We start from the raw sequence: 21,369 nt of genomic DNA, 5'->3' as shown, positions 1-21,369 counted from the left end.
CACAAATGTCCACTAACACACTCCCATTCTCATCTATCTCAGTAGGCACACCCCACTCACCAACTATTCCATCCACCTTCACATTCCCAACTTTACCAATCATATATATACACAGTGCTCGTCAGAAGTATCAAGCGCCCTGCTTCCCTCCTACGAAACAAACCTTTCAGCATTGAAAAAACATGTAAATAATGCATTATATTTACCTTTAATGCTTGGTAGGGTATCATTTGCGCTTCTTCTCGGACCTGAGACATCGTGGAAGTGAAAGGGCGAGGTTCCTCAGGTGCTGGGGTGGTATTTTTGCCCAGGACTCACGGATGGCTGCTTCCAACTTAGGCAGAGAGCTCACATCCTTCCCTTGGAGATTCGTCTTTACGAGGTACCAGAGGTTTTCTGTTGGGTTGAGGTCTGGGCTATTGCCTGGCCAGTCTTTCATGAAGGAGACGTCGCAGTCATGAAGCCAGTTGGTGACCGATTTGGCTTTATGAGCAGGTGCACCGTCCTGCTGAAACACTCGTGCACCTGTGAGCTTGAAGGATTCAGGTAAATGATCACAAAGAAACTCCAGGTAAACGTCCTGATTCACTCTGCAGTTCTTGGGAAGCACAACAAGCTTCCCCAAACCCTTCCCAGAGAAACAACCCCATACCATACGTGAATCAGGGTGTTTAACTGTGCTCTCCACATAACGGCAGTCAAGCGGGTCACTACCTCTGTGCCGTTACACGCACGCTCCTCGATTACAGGTAACGGTAAACGTTGCCTCATCAGACCACAACATTGACAACCATTGGTTCTCACCCCAGTTAAGGTACTTGTTAGCAAAGGCAAGCCTACAAAGTCTTTGGTAACGCGTAAGAAGAGGCTTTCTCACAGGCCTGTGACTTGTGTAACCAAGTTCATGGACTCTTCAAGACACTGTGCGCACTGAAACCTCACCTAACACTTCCGGGTTGCTCTCCTTAATTTTCCTTGCACTCACATGAGGATTAGATTCCACTACACGTTTTAACACTTTTACAGACCTCGGGGAAGTTTTCCTGGGCCTACCGGAACGTGGTTTCTTTGTAGGAATATCACCACTATTTTCCACTCGAAAACGGGCACACCTCCTCCGCACTGTTGATCGAGCCACACCAACCAAATCAATAGAAGACGAAAGGGAGTGCAAGGAATGGCATGGTGGAATGAAGAGGTGAGAGAAGGTGTGGCACAAAAAAAGCAGATAATGAGTGGATGAGAAGCAGAGGCATGGAGGAAGTTGAGAGATGGAATAGAGAGTTATGTGTAGAGAGGAAGAGAGAGGTGAAAAAATTAGTAAGAGAGTGTAAGAAGAGAGTGGGTGAGGAATTTGGAAGGAATTTGAGTGTAAAGAGGAGGGAATGTAAAAAATGTTCTGGAAGGAGGTAAAGAGTTAGACAGGGTGATTAAGAAGGTACTGTAATAGGGAAGTGAAAGATAAAAATGGCAGACTGCTAGTGGAGCAAGGAGAAAAGGTGAGCAAGTGGAGAGGACACTTCAAGGAATTGTTAATCATAGAGAATGAAGGTAATGAGGGAGTAATGGCTGGGGAATTGCTGGGAGAAAGAGGGAGATAGAAGGGAGGAAGAGATCTGTAGGATGGAAGTTGTGGAAGGAACGAAGAAAGTCAAAATGGGAAAGCCCCAGGAATTGATGAAGTGTGTAGTGAAATGCAGAAGCACAGGGGAGAGATAGTAGTAGCATGGATATGGATGATGTGGAAGGTTAGCCAGGGAGGAAGGTAGTATCTCAGAGGGTTGGAAGTCAGGTATAATTATTCCCCTGTACAAAGGAAAAGGGGAAAAAAAGTGTGTGGTAATGATAGGGGCATTTGTCTTCTCAGTGTAATAAGAAAATTATATGGTTGGATACTTATTGTCAGAGTTAAGGAAATAACAAAGGAATTAGTTGGAGAAGAACAGGGAGGTTTTACAACAGGAAGAGGTTGTGTAAATCAAATATGCACCCTAAGATTTTTAGTGGAAAATTTCTTAGAGCAGGGAAAGAAGTTAAATGTGGCCTTTTTGGATTTGGAGAGAGCAGTGACAGAGTGGATAGACAGGGAATGTTGAAAATATTAAGAGAGCACACAAGTAAAAAGCGCCAAACTGGTCTGTGAGTGCAAGGGTCATTTTTGCTCGGCCAGGCAAATGTTGCCATGTGGTAGCAACACTGGATCCCCATACATCATGGTTTCAGGAAACCTCCGAGTAATCCGGCTGCCCGGGTGACTTTGACCATTCAGTAGGTAAGTGGATGGCCACGTGTACCCGGGAGCGTCTGAGTAATCTGGGCGACCAGGGGACTTTGACCGTTCGGTGAGGAGACAGATGGCCATTTTTTCTCAGCCTGTGGGCTATAATCTATGTTACTCATGCACGGCTAGTAGCGTCTGAATAATCCAGGCAGCCGGGGGACTTTGACTGTTTGGTGAGGAGGCAGATGGCCATTTTTGCTCTGCCTGTGGGTTAGGGTCTGTATTACTCGTGTGTGCCCAGTAACTTCCGAGCAATCTGGGCAGCTGGGGGACTTTGACCATTTGGTGAGGAGGTGGATGGCCATTTTTGTTCTGCTGGTGGATCTGGGTCTGCATTACTCGCACACGGCCAAGAGCATCCGATTGATCCGGGCAGTCAAGGGAGTTTGACTGTTTGGTCAGGAGGCGGACAGCCATTTTTGCTTAGGTGGTGGGTTGTGGTCTATTACCCGTGCGTGGTCAGAGAGGCCGGCCAGCTGCCTAACCAATTTTTAAAAATTGTAGGCCGCCCAACTAGTGTTGTTGGAAATTTTATGTTTGGATACAGACAAAGAAATCTTGATACGGAAATGATGGAGTCAAGGCCCAATGTTCGAATACGGAGCACGTCTGGATATGGAGCATCTGGATAATCAAGTGATTACTGTATTGTGACACCAACTCTAATATGTGGAAGTGAAGCTTGGACTTTGTACGAAGGAATCAAATCAAGAGTGAGAGCAGTGGAAATGGGTTAATTGAGAGGAGCATGTGAAGTTAATGGAAAGACAGATTGACAAATGAGGAAGTGAAGAAGTGTTGTGGTGTGGATGTGGATGTGGTAGAAAGCATTAGGAGAAATACATTGAGGTGGTTTGGCCATTTGGTGAGGATGGAGAGTGAGAGACTAATGAGGAGAGTGTATGTGAGAGAGGTAGAGGGGGGAGAGGGAGGGGAGGGCCGAGGATGAGATGGAGAGATGGAGTGGAGAGGTATAGGAGAGGGGGGCTGATGGGAGGGCAGTGAAATGGCGGGGGACAAGGCAGCATGAAGGCAGTTTGTTTGTGGCCACCCCTTACAGGATTGAGGCACCTGGCAATAGATAGATAGAATGTGGTCACTTCTCATTTGTATTCTTGCTGCTACCAGATAATTTCTTTCATCAAACAAGAGACAGCCCATAATGAAGAAGTTAGAGTCAAACTCCAACTAGAGGGGCACTCAGTGGAGCACATCTCTCCAACAAAGGCAACGTAATTTTCAAACCACTCTTCATAAAGGGTTAAGTTTTCTCATCATTAATTTGGATTCCGCAAAAACTGTTTTCCATACCCAGAATCTGTCATACGATCGGGATCAGTCCCAAAAGTAAATTGGTTGTTCCCAGGGACATGGGCTGTCTATCCACCAAATTTGGACAAAATATCTCTTTTTGAGTAATCCTGCTAACAGACAAACAAACAAAGAAATGGGGGTGAAAACATACTCTCCTTGCTGGAGAGAATAACCCCTGCAGTAGGAGAAGTTGATCCTGAGGTGAATGAAATCATCAGATGGTATCAGGAATAGAATAAAAGATATCATCATGCTGAAGGAGTTAACATTTGTTTATTTCTTAGTGCTGAAGCTCCACACACTGTGCATGACTGAGAAAGAAAGCACTCAAAGGATATTCCATTTTTTGTTATAGCAGAATCACTGAGTACTTCAACGTTATTGTTGAGATTAAAGTAACTCCTTTGTACATGCAGGGGACAAGGATAGACTGAAGCTTCCTACACAGACGGCCAGCCTCCACCTGGAGTTCACATCATACTACTACCCAGCAGAATCAGAGTTCCCAGGTGAGTAAGAGTGCCAACAAAACCAGTAGCTAGGAATGACTTGAGAGAGGTGGAGTATGGGAAGGGTTTCCAAGAAAAGCAGCAGAAAGAATCTTAGCATGATGGTGACTTGTTGGGTGAGGAGGAACAAGAGTACAGAATTACTAATGTGTACTGGACTTGATTTTTAGTCATTCTAAACTGCATGAATATTTTGTATTCATTGTTAAGTAAGATTATTTTCAGAAATCATCAAGACAATGATGCATCATCATTATTGCAGACACCTTGCTCTCTCATAGGGAACCCACTTCATTTAAATGCATTGATCTATAGAAAAACAGAATTTCAGATCATAAATGAAGATACTGTACTGATAGCTGAAAATGCAATACTTCATTACATTACCTCAGTCATTAATTTGATACACTGAGTTTGTTATCAGGTTGTAGTCTCATACATTAACATTTCTGTCTCCCTCAGTGCCACCTCCAAAACTGTACATGCAAGTAAACCCAATGCAGGTGACACTGGATCCGCTTTCCCTTCTCTGGCTCAATGCCTTCTCCCGTAGTTTACAACGTGCACTGGCTCCCCCTCCCTCTGCCCCACAGCCCACCCCTCCGTACTTGGACGTCCATGTGGAAGCCATCATGCCAAGGGTCAGTAGATGCACAAATAACTGTATATGCAGTCAGGTCATTTAACCCTTGCAAGCTAGTGATGTTTTAATGTTGTATTCCTCTACCGTCAAATGATCTTGTTTGTCTGGTGGAGAGAAATCAGGTTGTGAATGGATTAAGGGAGACAGTTTCAAAACCTGTCACCCACAGTTGCTTCAAAGTTAAACTTCTGAAGGCAAGCAAGGAAAACTATAAAGGTACAGTAGGTCATTAGATTGATGGGGTTGAGAAAACAGTCCAGCAGTGGTTTGTAGATTGGTAGCGGCAGTATTTATGATATCCAGTAGTAAATTATTGATGTGAGATTTCTTTACATAGAGATGACCTCAGTAAGGAAAATAAACACTAAATTGTTATGTATTTATGACCAGTATAAAAAGTTCATAATCAGCTTGCTGCTGAAACGAAGTTAAAACAATGATTGTAAAGGTGCTGTAGTATTCAAGAGAGAAATACCTGATAGCTTTTTTTTTTTTTTTTTTTTTTTTTAATGAGAGCAGAGAGGTTTAATAGTTCATAGAAAGTGGGGTTATTAGGAAAATTATGATAAGAAAATGGTTGAAGATGAAAAAATAAGTGAAAAAAAAAAAAGAAGAAGAATGAAAGCTATTGCATGATGGAATGCAAAAAAGTAAGTGTTGAAAGCAAAGACTGAGCACATAAAGATGGAAGAAGTTTGTAAAGGAGGATCAGATGTTACAGAAAAAAAGAGTATAGTTCATTTGGCCAAGATGAGAATATATTAAGTATGCAGTAAGAGAGTAGTGGTAGGATAGATGATGAACTTATGAGGAAGCTGTTTTAGAAGTGAACACAAATTAGAGGAAGTGAGAGGCTTGGATGTAAAAGGATAAAGCATGTAAAACAGAATATGGTTACGGATTTGTAAAATGTGTACAGTAAAAGGGAGATTGTCATCATATCATCAGAAATAGAACTGCAAGTGTATTGGATTAATTGCATTTCTAACATCCATTTGAAGGTAACATCAAGGTCTCTCGGTGCTACATGTGTTTGGTATGGTCACCAATGTTGTAGGTTTGGGCATCATGGCAGAGACAGCTAAGGCAGTGGTATGACTAACATTGCCTTGAAAACAACACACATTCACCCCTTGAAATATGTGACAAGAGTGTTAACCTGGTGTGCCACCTATCTGAAACTGCGTATTCTTGGCCCTTTAGCCTAGTATGATAAAGCCAGTGCATTAATCTCCCTGTGCCTTTCCCTACTAATAACCATGTTTGACCCAAATTTATCTGCTGTTATGCTTGCATACCCTACCTAGGTAAAAACGTCACAGGACAGTGACATTAAAGAGGTTTAAAATAACATATAGCGACACCTACTTTAACAGATGATGATAACTTCTGGGATGATGGGGGAGGGTCTCTGAGACTGAGTTGAGACAGAGACTGATCATTGCCTCTGCAACAGCACTCGGAGGTAGTCAGAAACCCCTCCAAGTAACTGAAATCATTCAGTGATGCTGGTTGACAGTATGGTGCTTGTGGGACTTAAGATGGTGGAGCTGGATGGGGTAGTGGCGGAAGGTAGGATGTGATCAGTCACAGGGGCTGACTGTTACATCGATGATAAAGATGAGTCTTTGCTCATGCCACAGTTCAGTATATCCCAGCATTAAGCTTCTCAAATCTTGCAGTGTTGTACTTTGTTAGCATCCTGTCCTTCATCTCATTGGCGAGTTAGGGGAATTCACTCAGTTCCCCAGTTTCACTGTTTTATGCTTACACCTGATTTACACAAAGCTTTCATTCCATTTACCTTCCCTGCCTTCCTTGCACACCAGGATAGACTTCTTTGCCATTGTAACTAGGAAGTGATGATTCATGGTTCCGGACACTTCCTATGAAGCAGCCAACCCAGGCTCCTCTTGACAAGTGGGATGTTCTAAATATCTTAGTTCCCCTACCTAAACCAGATTTACATCGAACATACGCCTTTTGGTCAGACTCAAGGAGTTTTTACTGTAGATGATTTAACTTTCCCACCACTCCAGTTTTCTTTGGTCACCTCTTCTGATTACCACAGGAAGACTGCTGACCTTTGTAACCCACATTTTATCATAAACTTCTTTCCTTCAGCATGTCAGTTCTAACCAGTGACATTATAAGGTAAAAGCTATGATTAACAGAGCTCTTAATACCTCTGATGTTCTTCACTTGCTTCTCACTGACAACAGATTAGGTGATACAGGTACAGCACCAATTTTCTGGCACCCTTGGTTCTTGAGCCTTGCCGGATGAACTATTTTGCTAGACTAACTGAGGTGAAGTGTCTCTCCCAGATTTTTTTTTTTTCTCCCAGATTTTTTTTTTTTTTTTTTTTTTTTTCATGTGTTCGGCTGTGGGCATAGGTTTCACAGCCCGTTCCCAAGGCCCAGTATTCCTCCTACACACCATGCACCTCCACATGTCACCACTCCGGTGCTAACACCCACCATCCATTTTGAATACATGCTAGGGCTGCCTCATACAGTACTGATGTATTGGTATTAGCAGGGGTATTTTTACGACATCTCCGTGGGTGTTCTGGTGGATTAGTAAAGTCTGCTTTATGAAATTCAGATCCTTAAGGTATTCTCTGCCCCTGCCTGGATTCGAATGTGGGTCCATTAGGCCTGCAGGCCACCTCTACTAATTTAGGCACCTTGTGAGGTCTGTTCAGAGAGTCTACAACCTTATGCTGTAAAAAAATAAATAGCTAACCTGTTGAGCTAGGACAGTAATCCCCCTCAAAGTAGGCCCCTTCTGACTTGACACACATAGCCCAGCATTCTTTCCACTGTCTGAAACATTTTTCTAAGACGGTTTTCGGTATCTCCTGCAGGTGCTTTGTCGCATTTGTCATGATCTTGTCTCTCAGAAGAATGTTGCTTAAGACATGTTGGAATGTGCAAATTGCGACCCAGACTTTCTGAAGATTGTTATCGCAGGAGATGAGACTTTGATGTAAGGGTTTGACAGTTGTCCCAGTGGAAGCATGCAGGGTCGCCTCAGCTAAGAAAAAAGCACGACAGGCCTGCAGCAAGGTGAAATGCACTCACATGTTGACTTTTTTTTTTTTTTTTTGACTACTGTGGTGTTGTGCATTGCAAATATGCACCAGAAGGTCAGACTGTCAGCAAACATTACTACCGCAATACTAGCTGTCATCTTCATGACACAGTTTGACGGAAGAGACCTGACCTTTGGAAAATGGCAAGTTGGAATCTGCATCATGACAGTGCCCCTGCTCATTCCTCTCAACTGGTTCATGAAATTTTGGCCAAACATAGCATCCTGCAGGTCCGGCAGGCTCCATGCAACTTTTGATTATTCCCCAAGCTCAAAACTCCACTGAAGGGTTGCCAATTTGAGACAAAAGAAAAGATCATGACGTATGCGACAAAGCACCCGCGGGAGGTACTGAAAACCGACTGAAAAATGTTTTAGGTAGTGGATAGAACACTGTGCTATGTGTGTCAGGTTAGAATGAGCCTACTTTGAAGGGGATAAGTGTCCTAGCTCCATAGATTAGCTATTTATTTTTGTAGGGCCTAAGGTCAGATACTTCTATCTATCTATCTATTGCCAGACGCCTCAATCCCGTTTGGGGTGGCCACAAACAAATCGCCTCCAAGTCGCCCTGTCCCCCGCCATTTCACTACCCTGCTCCCAACTCACACCCCCCTCTCTCATATACCTCTCCACCCCATCCCTCCATCTCATCCTCGGTCTCCCCCTCCCTCTTCCACCCTCCACCTCACTCACATACACTTTCTTCGTCAGTCTTTCACCCTCCATCCTCTCCACATGGCCAAACCACCTCAGTGTGTTCCTCACAACGCTTCCTATCACATCCACATCAACACCACAACGCTCCTTTATATCCTCATTTGTCAGCCTGTCTCTCCACGTGACTCCACAGGCTCCTCTTAAATAACTCATTTCCACTGCTCTCACTCTTGACTTGTGTCCTTCCAACAACGTCCAAGCTTCACTTCCGTACGTTAGAGTTGGTATCACAATACTGTCATGTAGTAACTTTTTTACTTCCATGCTCACTTCCCTGTTTCTTATCACTGCTTTCAAGGAACCAGCAACCTTTCTTCCCTGCTGTACCCTTTCAAGCACTTCACCCTCCAAACCTCCATCCTTACTCATCACACTACCCAAATACTTAAACGTACTCACATTTTCCAATTCCTCACCATCCAACCTCGCTATACATTCACTGACTTCACCTCTCTCAAAGACCATCACTTTACTCTTCCCTACATTCACCTTTAGGTTCCGTTTCTTACACACTCTCTCAAACTCATCCACCAAGCCTTGCAGCTCCCCTTCATCTTCACTCAACAACACAGTATCATCTGCAAACAACAGTACAGGGAGTTTCCAAACACTATCCTCTCTCACCAGGGCCAATGCTCCAACATCCACTACCCTACCTTGTACCTCTTTTATTACCCCATCCATGTACAGATTGAACAACCATGGAGACATGACACATCCCTGTTTCAACCCAACTTTCAAAGAGAAAAATTCACTTAGTTCACCATCCACACGCACTGCAGCCTTCGCACCATCGTACATACTCTTCACAGCATTCAACAACTTCCCATCTACTCCATATATTCTTAACACTTTCCACAATCCTTGTCTATCCACCCTGTCATATGCTTTCTCCAAATCCATGAAAGCCGCATACAACTTCTTTCCCTTCTCTAGAAACTTTTCCACTAAAGATCTAAGAATGAATATCTGATCTACACAACCTCTTCCCTTCCTAAAGCCTCCCTGTTCTTCTCCAACTAATTTCTCTGTTCTTTCTCTAACTCTGTCTATAAGTATCCTACCATACACTTTTCCTATTATACTAAGAAGACAAATGCCCCTATGATTACCACACACTTCTTTTTCCCCTTTTCCTTTGTACAAGGGAATAATTATACCTGACTTCCAATCCTCCGGGACTCTACCTTCCTCCCAGGCCAATCTGCACATCTTCCACATCCATTCTACTACTATCTCTCCCCCATGCTTCAGCATCTCACCACACACTCCATCAATTCCTGGGGCTTTCCCGATTTAACTTTCTTCATTGCTTCCACAACCTCTATCCTACTGATTACTACCTGTCTTCTCACCTCCCTCCTTCTCCCAGCCATTCCCCAGCCACTTATACTCGCTTTACTTCCATCCTCTACGTTCAACAATTCCTTAAAGTGTTCTCTCCATCTGCTCACTTTTCTCCCTTCTCCACTAGTAATCTACCATGTTTATCTTTCACTCCCCTGCTAACTTCACTTCCACCCTGTCTTACTCTTTTCACTTCTCTCCAGAACATTTTCTTACAGTCCCTCCACTTTACACTCAAATTCCTTCCAAATTCCTCATCCACTCTCTTCTTACTCTCTCTTACTAATCTTTTCACCTCTCTCTTCCTTTCCACATATAACTCTCTCTTCTGCCTCTCAACTTCTTCCACGCCCTATTTCTCATCCATTCATTGTATGCTTTCTTCTTTTGTGCCACAGCCTGTTTCACCTCTTCAGTCCACCACGCTGTTCCTTGCACCCCCCTCCGTCTTCTCTTCCTTCCACACACCACATCACATGCTGCACATATTTCTTCTGTAAATATCTTACACACACCTTCCACGTCTCCCATCTGCTCCAATTCATATTTGCCCAATCGTTCCTCCACTTCTCTCTTATACTCTGCCTGTTCTCATCCTCTTGTAACCTTTCCACTCTCCTTTGCAACTACTCCTTCCTCTCGTCTTTCCCTTCTTCTATTCCTCCATCTTACTTGCATCCTAATTCTGGCCACCACCAAGTAGTGGTCAGAAAGTCCACTCCCCCAACCTCTATACACTCTTGCATCCTTTACACATCTTCGCATCCTTTCATCCACACACACATAATCAATCATTGCCTTCCTTTCATTCAGTTCACCACCCACCCTTCTCATCACTCGCCATGTATACCTGTGGATCATTTTATGCCTGAAGAGGGTATTGGCTATTACCAACCCTCCCAGCACAAATGTCCACTAACGCACTCCCATTCTCATCTATCTCAGCAGGCACACCCCACTCACCAACTATTCCATCCACCTTCACATTACCAACTTTACCATTCATATCACCGATCAAAAACACTCTCTCATTCCTTCCAAACTTTTCCATGCACACTTCCACATTTGTCCAGAACTCTTCTCTCACTCTTCTAGCACGATCTTGCGTTGGCGCATACACACACACAATCGCCCACATTTGTATTCCAACTTTCAACTTTACCCACACAATCCTTGACCCAACTGATCCATACTGCCTTATGCTCTTCTTCCATCTTTTACTCACAACTATACACACTCCTTCCTTTGCCCTCTCATTCTCATCTACTCCTGCACATATACCCCATCCATACTCCCATTCTCTCACACTTTCTCCTCTCCATTTTGTTTCAGTTATTCCACATACATCCACTTTCGCATCCTCAAGCACCTGGACAATCTCTCTCTCTTTCACCTCATCATTCGCTCCTCTTACATTCCATGTACACATTACCAAGTCCTTTGTCCGGTCCTGGGTCGTCAACGTTTGGTCAGTCCTTGTCCGAGGCTTCTTGTTTGTTTTTTTAGTTAGTTGTTTTCCGGGGAGGGGCACTAACCCTCCGCCAACCCTTTTAGTCGCCTTTTACAAATCATATAGCTCTCTCCAACAAGGAAAGTAAGTTTTCATCCCTGTTTGTTTGTTTGTCTGTTAGCAGGATTATCCTAAAAGAGATTTGGACCAAATTTGGTGGGTAGATAGCCCATGTCCCAAAGACCAATTGATTAACTTTTGGGACCGATCCGGATTGTATTACAAATTCTGGATCTGGAAAAAAAAATTTCTGTGAAACCTTAATCAATGATGAGAAAACCTAACACATTATGAAGAATGGTTTGGAAATTACTTGCCCTTGTCGGAGAGATGCGCTCCACTGAGTGCTTTTAGAGCTGTATTAATAGCTGTCGTTGTCTGAGGGAATATTTCTAGTAGTCCACTTGAAAGAGATTACTTTCTTAATGCTACTTCAGGATACTGTGAAGAAATTTCCTGCCTTTTTACTTATTTCCACTTCTTCTTTCATATCACTCTCCTCAGTGGTTGCTTTGTTGAGGATGTGGATAAGGAACCCCAAGATACTCGTCCTTCTCCTGCCTTTGTTTTTTAGGAAGATTCACTAGACAGTAGTAAGGACTGAAACATCAAGGACACAGTTTACCCCTGGGATGGTAGTTCACATTCTTTCATTGTTCCTCAGGCGATTCACCTCCTTGCATCTAGGCTTTCATCCCAGACTCAGTAGATTTTGTCCCTCTCAGATGAGTCTTCCATGGGAGGTTCGTTGTCCTTACCTGTGAGCTTGGTCATCAGGACCTCCATGCTTCACCCATAGTACGGCAGTATGACATTGTGGTAAGTTATGAACCAATTTTAGGGGATTCTTGGTCTTGCTTTGTTGGGAATACTATCATGGCCCTTCTTTTCTGCAGGACATGAGGTTGCTGCAATGGGGCATCTTATTTGTGGCTTGTTTGAAACTCAGTTCCTAGGCCTGCTAGTTTAGCCTCAGCTCCTTTCGGCTGGCTGGGACTGTTACAGAATTTCACTTCATCATTTTGTATCAAGCAGCTTGCCTGACATAATCTTATAGGAGAGGTATTCCTCTGCCTTTAGCCATACTGAGCCTTGCTTCCTACTCTTTACCATCTTCTTTCAGGCTAGGGGCTTTGCCTTTTTACTAGGTTTTTTGAGTATCTTTCTAAGATTGGACAGAGTCACTCCCTAGTCATGGCTTCTTATTTCTATACCCTTTTCCTATAATGCTTTCTTCTCAGTGGTTACAAAGTTGCCAAACATGCGGAGGCATTACTCACCTCTTCACAGTGCTGTTACACTGTAATTGTGGACCTCATTCAGGACTTTCCTTTCAGGCTTAACTTCTGAGGCTTGGGTCTCAGATTTCCAAGCTTTGACCATACACAAAATTATGACTAGATTTTCCCTTGTCTAGACTTGTTGGACGATTTTTTCACCACCTGAGCTTTTCAGAAGGAATTGGACCATCTTTTCACCACCTGAGCTTTTCAGAAGTAATAAGTCAAAGTCTTTTAACCCGAGGCGTCCCATCGATGTATGGGTACGTCGCAACGTTTGTTCACAGCTAGACCCGTCGATGTAGCGGTACATCGCGCAATTCCAAGGTTCATTATTTGCACAATTTTCAATTTTCATGCGTAATTTTTGGTACGTATGCACCGGACACCTTCCTCTACAAGATGCCAGGCAGGGACAGTGCCTTACCCCGCATGACCCCCCCGACACACACACACGCCATTGTCTCGGCAATTCACCTGTTACAAGTGACCTGGCCAATAAAGACATTCAGGGCCAGAATGATTCCCCAATCGATGACAATGTGGAGGACAAAGTTTACATAGCATTAGAGGAAGAAGCAGTCAGAAATGATGATCAGGTAATGTTGCCAAAAAAGGTCAGGTATGTTGATGTGTTAGTGAGTGAAACAATGCTTATGATGCCTATATTACTGTTTGAAAACCAATATACTCTCATACTACATATATATTCGTACCAAATGAATAAATAAATACCATTTATGAGTGGTGTGGAATAGTTACCCTCCCATAGAATTCATGTTCTTTGGAGCCAGCCTGATAGAAAACCCAGTAAGGTAAGAAGTACTGCTACCTGTATCGAGTATTTTAAACCTTAGGTGAGCGATTTCCTTATGAATTTTCGATGTTTCTCACCAGAAGCTAAGGTTGGAGCCAAATATTTTTTTTCCAAAATTGGTCAGGATTGGGGGGAGTCAGTGGTGGAAAATCGGTCACGACGGGACGGGTTAAATGTAAGCTGTGAAAGATCCTGGTCCTCATGTAAGGTCATCACCTTCCATTTAATTCAATAGTGTGTGCATCTTGATTTCTGAAGCTAGTCTTAAGGACATTAGTGCCTTATGGGTCTCCTCAGGTTCTAAGAGGTCCTATTCTTTGCGCGAAAGTGTCCAGACTATTTTGTTCAGTAATAAGAATGGATGAACCTCATTTCTGCTTCCAAGGCTCACGAGGTTAGATGTGTGGCCTCTTCAGGAAACCCTTTGCATCTTTTTTGGTATCCCAGGGTCTCAGTTTCTACTTGTACATCAGATGGTTCCATCCATTCATATTATTTTTTTATAGAGTCACTCTGGACTTGATTCAATAACATATCACAAGATAATCTTTCATGTACAATAATTTTTGTAAGATTTATCATATTGACATTTTTTTGTAAGTTGCTAGTATAACCTATGAACTATTTTTAGTTAAGCTCAGGTTACCTACAAAGATGTAAATTTGGTAAAGAATACTCCCCCAGTATCCCTGCTTGACGTACAAGGCAACTAAAAGGGTTGGCGGAGGGTTAGTGCCCCTCCCCGGAAAACAACTAACTAAAAAGACGAACAAGAAGCCTCGAACAAGGACTGACCAAAAGATGATGACCAAGGACCAGACAAAGGACATGGTAATAGCAACATGGAATGTAAGAGGTGCGTATGATGAGGTGAAAAAGAGAGAGATTGTCCAGGTACTTGAGGGGTGCGAAAGTTGATGTGTGTGGAGTAACTGAAACTAAATGGAGAGGTGAGAGTGTGAGACAATGGAAGTATGGATGGGGTATATGTGCAGGAGTAGGTGAGAATGAGAGGGCAGAAGAAGGAGTGTGTATAGTTGTGAGTAAAAGATGGAAGAAAAACATAAGAGAGTATGGATCAGTTGGCTCAAGGATTGTGTGGGTAAGATTGAAAGTTGGCATACAAATGTGGGCAATTGTGTGCGTGTATGCGCCAACGCAAGATTGTGCAAGCAAAGTGAGAGGAGAGTTCTGGACAAATGTGGAAGTGTGCATGGAAAAGTTTGGAAGGAATGAGAGAGTGTTTTTGATTGGTGATATGAATGGTAAAGTAGGGATTGTGAAGGTGGATGGAATACTTGGTGAGTGCGGTGTGCCTGCTGAGATAGATGAGAATGGCAGTGCATTAGTGGACATTTGTGCTGGGAGAGGGTTGGTGATAGCCAATACCCTCTTCAGGCACAAAATGATCCATTGGTATAAATGGCTAGTGATGAGAAGGGTGGGTGTTGAACTGAATGAAAAAAAGGCAGTGATTGATTATGTGTGTGTGGATGAAAGGATGCGAAGATGTGTAATGGATGCAAGAGCTTATAGAGGTTGGGGGAGTGGACTTTCTGACCACTACTTGGTGGTGGCCAGAATAAAGATCCAAATAAGATGGAGAAATAGAAGAGAAGGACAGGAGGAAGGAGTATTTGCAAGGAGAGTGGAAAGGTTACAAGAGGATGAGAAAAAGGCAGAATATAAGAGAGAAGTGGAGGAACGATTGGGCAAATATGAATTGGAGCAGATGGGGGATGTGGAAGGTGTGTGCAGGATATTCACAGAAGAAATATGTGCAGCATGTGATGTGGTGTGTGGGATAAAGAGAAGACGGAGGGGTGTGCAAGGAACAGCATGGTGGAATGAAGGGGTGAGACAGGCTGTGGCACAAAAGAAGAAAGCATGCAATGAATGGATGAGAAATAGGAGCTTGGAAGAAGTTGAGAGGAGGAAGAGAGAGTTATATGTAGAAAGAAAGAAAGAGAGGTGAAAAGATTAGTAAGAGAGAGTAAGAAGAGAGTGGATGAGGAATTTGGAAGGAATTTGAGTGTAAAGTGGAGGGACTGTAAAAAAATGTTCTGGAAAGAGGTGAAGAGAGTAAGACAGGGTGGAAGTGAAGTTAGCAGGGGAGTGAAAGATAAAAATGGCAGATTACTAGTAGAGAAGGGAGAAAAAGTGAGCTGATGGAGAGAACACTTTAATGAATTGTTGAACAAAGAGGATGGAAGTAATGCGAGTATAAGTGGCTGGGGAATGGTTGGGAGAAGGAGGGAGGTGAGAAGACAGGAAGAAATCAGTAGGATAGAAGTTGTGGAAGCAATGAAGAAAGTTAAATTTTGGAAAGCCCCGGGAATTAATGGAGTGTGTGGTGAAATGCTGAAGCATGGGGGAGAGAGAGTAGTAGAATGGATGTGGAAGATGTGCAGATTGGCTTGGGAGGAAGGTAGAGTCCTGGAGGATTGGAAGTCAGGTATAATTATTCCCTTGTACAAAGGAAGAGGGGAAAAAGAAGTGTGTGGTAATCATAGGGGCATTTGTCTTCTTAGTATAATAGGAAAAGTGTATGGTAGGACACTTATTGACAGAGTTAGGGAAAGAACAGAGGAATTAGTTGGAGAAGAACAGGGAGGCTTTAGGAAGGGAAGAGGTTGTTTAGATCAGATATTCCTTCGTAGATCTTTAGTGGAAAGGTTTCTGGAGAATGGAAAGAAATTGTATGCGGCTTTCATGGATTTAAAGAAAGCATATGACTCCCCCAGTATCCCTGCTTGTCGTACGAGGCGACTAAAAGGGTTGGTGGTGGGTTAGTGCCCCACCCCGTAAAAAGAACTAACTAAAAAAGCGAATAAAGCGCCTCGGACCAGGACGGACCATACGTTGACGACTAAGGAACGGACAAAGGACATTCTTAGGGTGGGAACGTGGAATGTGAGAGGAGTGAATGATGAAGTGAAAGAGAGAGAGATTGTTCAGGTGCTTGAGGATGCAAAAGTGGATATATGTGGATTGACTGAAACTAAATGGTAAGGTGATAGGGTGAGAGAATGGGAATATGGTGTAGGTATTTGTGCGGGAGTCAGTGAAAATGAGAGGGCAAGAGAGGGAGTATGTCTGATGATAAGCAAGAAGTGGAAGGAGAATATAAGAGAGTATGGAACAGTGGGTGCAAGGATTTTATGGGTGAGGATGAAAGTAGGTATACAAGCATTGGCGATTGTATGTGTGTATGCCCCGACAGAGGATCAAGTGGCAAGAGTGAAAGATGAGTTTTGGGCGAGTGTAGAAGCGTGTATGGACAAGTTTGAGAGGAGCGAGAGAGTGCTGTTGATTGGAGACATGAATGGCAAAGTTGGGAATGTACGAGTGGATGGAGTGGTTGGTCAGTGGGGTGTGCCAGCTGACGTAGATGGGAATGGAAGTGCTTTGGTGGACATCTGTGCTGGAAAGGGGTTGGCAATAGCCAACACCTACTTTCGGCATAAGTTGATCCACCGGTACACATGGAGAGTAATGAGGAGGATGGATGGTGAACTTGTTGAACGAAAGGCAATGATAGACTACGTGTGTGTGGATGAGCGAATGAGAAGACAAGTGTTGGATGCAAGAGTGTGGAGAGGGTGGGGGAATGGAGTCTCGGACCATCACTTAGTGATGGCCAAGGTAGAGCTGCAAAGAAAGTGGTTGAGGAGACGAAGGGGAAGACAGGAGGAAGCAACTCCTGTGAGAAGAGTGGAGAAATTGCAAGATAGTGAGAAAATGACAGAGTATAAGAGCATAGTGGAAGAAAGATTGGGAAGGTATGAGCTAGAGCAGATGGAAGGGGTGGAAGACGTATGTAAGATATTCACGGAAGAGGTGAGGCGGTTTGTGGAGTAAGGAGGAGATGCAAGGGTGTGCAAGGGACAGCATGGTGGAATGATGAGGTGAAATGAGCTGTGGAACAAAAGAAGAAGGCATATAGTGAATGGTTAGCGAGTAGAGGTAGGGGAGAAGATGAGAGAGAGAAGAGAGAGGTATATGTGAGCAGGAGAAGGGAGTTTAAGAGACTGGTGATGGAGAGTAAAAAGAAAGTGGATGAAGAGTTTGGAAGGAATCTGAGTGTGAAATGGAGGGAGAGTAAGAAATTGTTTTGGAAGGAGGTAAAGAAAGTAAGGCAGTGTGAAAGGGGAAATAGTAGGGGAGTGAAAGATAGTGTTACGGGGTTTTTAAAATATCACGGGGTTTTTAAAATAAATGCTTAAATATTATTTAATTGATAATAATATTCAGTAATATTAAAGAGCAGGGACAATGATTGTCTTGCTAAATCAAGCAACGATTCTCTAAGAACGAGAATTTATAAACTTTCTCGACAGTACACAGCAGAGACTAATCACTCAATTGCTGTTTATTAGTACTGTAGCCTCTGGAGAAAGTTACTTCACCCCTGACAATAAATAACTAATACTAACAATAGTATCAGGTTCTTGCTGATGCTTAACTCCTAGGAGGCACAACGGATTTTAAGTTTAATGCACAAGACTGGCCTAAGTACCAGTTATGAAAGGCAAACGTTTATGCAAGCTAGGAGCTATAAGAGAAATAGGCTTAACTGCGGAGAAATGAAACAAGAGTTTACATTACATTAAGCTCAAGCAAAAGAACTGTTAAATTTATTGATTACAAAATAAATTTAACGTTACAATTCAAAATCAAATTAATGAGATCGCACTCACTCACTCACACAAGAGCTAAATCCTTACGCCTAGGAAAAACACCTTAATTAAACTCTTAAACCTAGGAAAATACAAAAGGAAATACTGGTCGATGAATGCTTTGTATCACCCAAGGGTGGGAGCTTGGAGCTGTGTCTTGTGGAGCTTGGGTTGACCTCTCACACTGCTGGAGCACAGAACCTCTCTCCGTCAGAGCGAACACTCGACTGAGTAAGTCGTGGGAAAAAAGGGGAGCAGTAAGCCACATTTTTTAACGGTCGAGGCAAGCAGGGGCGAACAATAAAGAAACAATACTATCGCTCAGTAGAGCACATAGTGACGTGCATTAAATCGGTCACTTTTGAAACAGTGACGAATGTTTAGAAAAGTATACCACCGAAGTGGAGAGAGAAATGGTTAACTGAACGATACACAGTGAGTTTTCCACTAATAGTTCGTGTTTTTCACAAAAGGGAAATGTCGCGAATTTGATTCGTGACAGATAGGAATAATAGATTGTTGGTGGAGAAGAGAGAGAAATTGAGGAGATGGAAGGAGCACTTTGAGGATTTGTTGAATGTAGAGAGTGAGAGCAGAGCGAGTATAAGTGGTTGGGGAATGGCTGGGAGAAGAAGAGATGAGGGGAGGGAGGAAGAGATCAGTAGGGCGGAAGTAGTGGAAGCGATGAAGAAGATTAAGTTGGGAAAGGCCCCAGGAATTGATGGAGTGTGTGGTGAAATGCTTAGGTATGGGGGTGAGATTGTTGTGGAGTGGATATGGAAGTTGTGTAGATTGGCTTGGGAAGAGGGAAGGGTTCCAGAGGACTGGAAATCAGGTATAATTGTTCCTTTATACAAAGGTAAAGGGGAGAGAGAAGTATGTGGTAACCATAAGGGTATTTGCCTACTTAGTGTGACTGGTAAAATATATGGTAGAATACTCATAGATAGGGTTAGGCATATGACAGAGGAGCTAGTTGGAGAAGAACAAGGGGGATTTAGGAAGGGAAGAGGGTGTGTAGATCAGATATTTGTTCTAAGATGTTTAGTGGAGAAGTATCTAGAGAAGGGAAGGAAAGTGTATGCTGCCTTCATGGACTTGGAGAAAGCTTATGACAGAATAGATAGGCAAGGTATGTGGAAGGTATTAAGAATATATAGAGTGGAGGGGAAATTGTTGAGTGCTGTGAAGAATATGTACGAGGGAGCTAGGGCTGCGGTGCGAGTGGATGGTGGGCTGAGTGAATTTTTATATCTCAATATGGGACTGAAACAGGGTTGTGTGATGTCTCCATGGCTGTTTAATATATACATGGATGGGGTTGTAAAGGAGGTGCAGGGTAGGGCAGTGGATGTGGGGGTGGCTCTAATGAATGAGGGTGAGATCTGGAAGCTTCCGGTGTTGCTGTTTGCTGATGATACAGTACTGTTGAGTGAAGATGAATGGGAGTTGCAAGGTTTGGTGAATGAATTGGGGACAGTGTGTAGGAGGAGGAAGCTGAAAGTTAATGTAAACAAAAGTAAAGTTATGGTGTTTGAGAGGAATGAAGTCACAGAGTGTGCAGTGAGGTTGGATGGTGAGGATATGGAGAATGTGAGTGCATTCAAGTACTTGGGTAGTGTGATGAGTAAGGATGGAACTATGGGGGATGAAGTATGTGAAAGGGTACAGCAGGGAAGGAAGGTTGTTGGTACACTGAAAGCAGTGATGAGAAATAGGGTGGTGAGTATGGAAGTTAAGAAGTCACTGCATGATGGTATTGTGATCCCTACCCTGACGTATGGAAGCGAGGCGTGGACCTTGCAAGAGGGGAACAAGTGAAGAGTGAGAGCAGTGGAAATGAGTTACTTAAGAGGAGCATGTGGAGTGACGTGGAGGGACAGGTTGACGAATGAAGAAGTTAAGGAACACTGTGGGGTGGATGTGGATGTGGTTCAGAAGATTAGGAGAAATACACTGAGGTGGTTTGGACATGTGAAGAGAATGGAGAATGAAAGACTGACTAAGTGGGTGTATGTAGGTGAGGTGGAGGGAGGGAGAGGGAGAGGTAGACTGAGGATGAGGTGGAGGGATGGAGTTGAGAGGTATATGAGGGAGGGGGGGTGAGTTGGGGGGAGAGTAGTCAAATGGTGGGTGACAGAGTGACTTGGAGGCGTTTTGTCTGCGGTCACCCTTTGCGGGATTGGGGCGTCGGGCTATAGATAGGAAGATAGATAGATAGATATGACAGGGTTGATAGACAAGGATTGTGGAAAGTATTAAGAATATATGGAGTAGATGGGAAGTTGTTGAATGCTGTGAAGAGTATGTATGATGGTGCTAAGGCTGTAGTGCATGTGGATGGTGAAATGAGTGAATTTTTCTCTTTGAAGGTTGGGTTGAAACAGGAATGTGTCATGTCTCCATGGTTGTTCAATATGTACATGGATGGGGTAATAAAAGAGGTACAAGGTAGGGTAGTGGATGTTGGAGTGGCCCTGGTGAGAGAGGGTAGTGTTTGGAAACTCCCTGTACTGTTGTTTGCAGATGATACTGTGTTGTTGAGTGAAGACGAAGGGGAGCTGCAAGGCTTGGTGGATGAGTTTGGGAGAGTGTGTAAGAAATGGAATCTAAAGGTGAATGTAGGGAAGAGTAAAGTGATGGTCTTTGAGAGAGGTGAAGTCAGTGAATGTACAGCGAGGTTGGATGGTGAGGAATTGGAAAATGTGAGTATGTTGAAGTACTTGTGTGGTGTGATGTGTAAGGATGGAGGTTTGGAGGGTGAAGTGCTTGAAAGGGTACAGCAGGGAAGAAGGGTTGCTGGTTCCTTGAAAGCAGTGATAAGAAACAGGGAAGTGAGCATGGAAGTGAAAAAGTTACTATATGACAGTACTGTATATTGATACCAACTCTAACATATGGAAGTGAATCTTGGACATTGTTGAAAGGACACAAGTCAAGAGTGAGAGTAGTGGAAATGAGTTATTTAAGAGGAGCCTGTGGAGTCACATGGAGAGACAGGCTGACGAATGAGGATATAAAGGAGCGTTGTGGTGTGGATATGGATGTGATAGGAAGCGTTATGAGGAACACACTGAGGTGGTTTGGCCATGTGGAGAGGATGGAGGGTGAAAGACTGATGATGAGAGTGTATGTGAGTGAGGTGGAGGGGGGAAGAGGGAGGGGGAGGCTGA

General features: G+C 43.5%; 1 protein-coding gene across 1 annotated transcript in view; it reads left to right on the top strand.

The window, feature by feature from the left end:
• LOC145400192 (bridge-like lipid transfer protein family member 3B) overlaps positions 1-21,369 on the top strand; it is a 265,439-nt gene that overhangs the window by 131,713 nt on the left and 112,357 nt on the right. The window contains exons 12-13 of the mRNA XM_080272706.1: positions 4,012-4,104; positions 4,567-4,745. Coding sequence (XP_080128832.1) covers positions 4,012-4,104; positions 4,567-4,745 — 272 coding nt within the window. The remainder of the gene's footprint in view (positions 1-4,011; positions 4,105-4,566; positions 4,746-21,369) is intronic.

The sequence above is a fragment of the Coenobita brevimanus genome, chromosome 51 (assembly GCF_032717465.1).
Source record: "Coenobita brevimanus isolate Jiangsu-jjx chromosome 51, ASM3271746v2, whole genome shotgun sequence".
In the NCBI taxonomy this organism is placed as follows: domain Eukaryota; kingdom Metazoa; phylum Arthropoda; class Malacostraca; order Decapoda; family Coenobitidae; genus Coenobita; species Coenobita brevimanus.
This window is presented reverse-complemented; position numbering and strand designations above follow the sequence as displayed.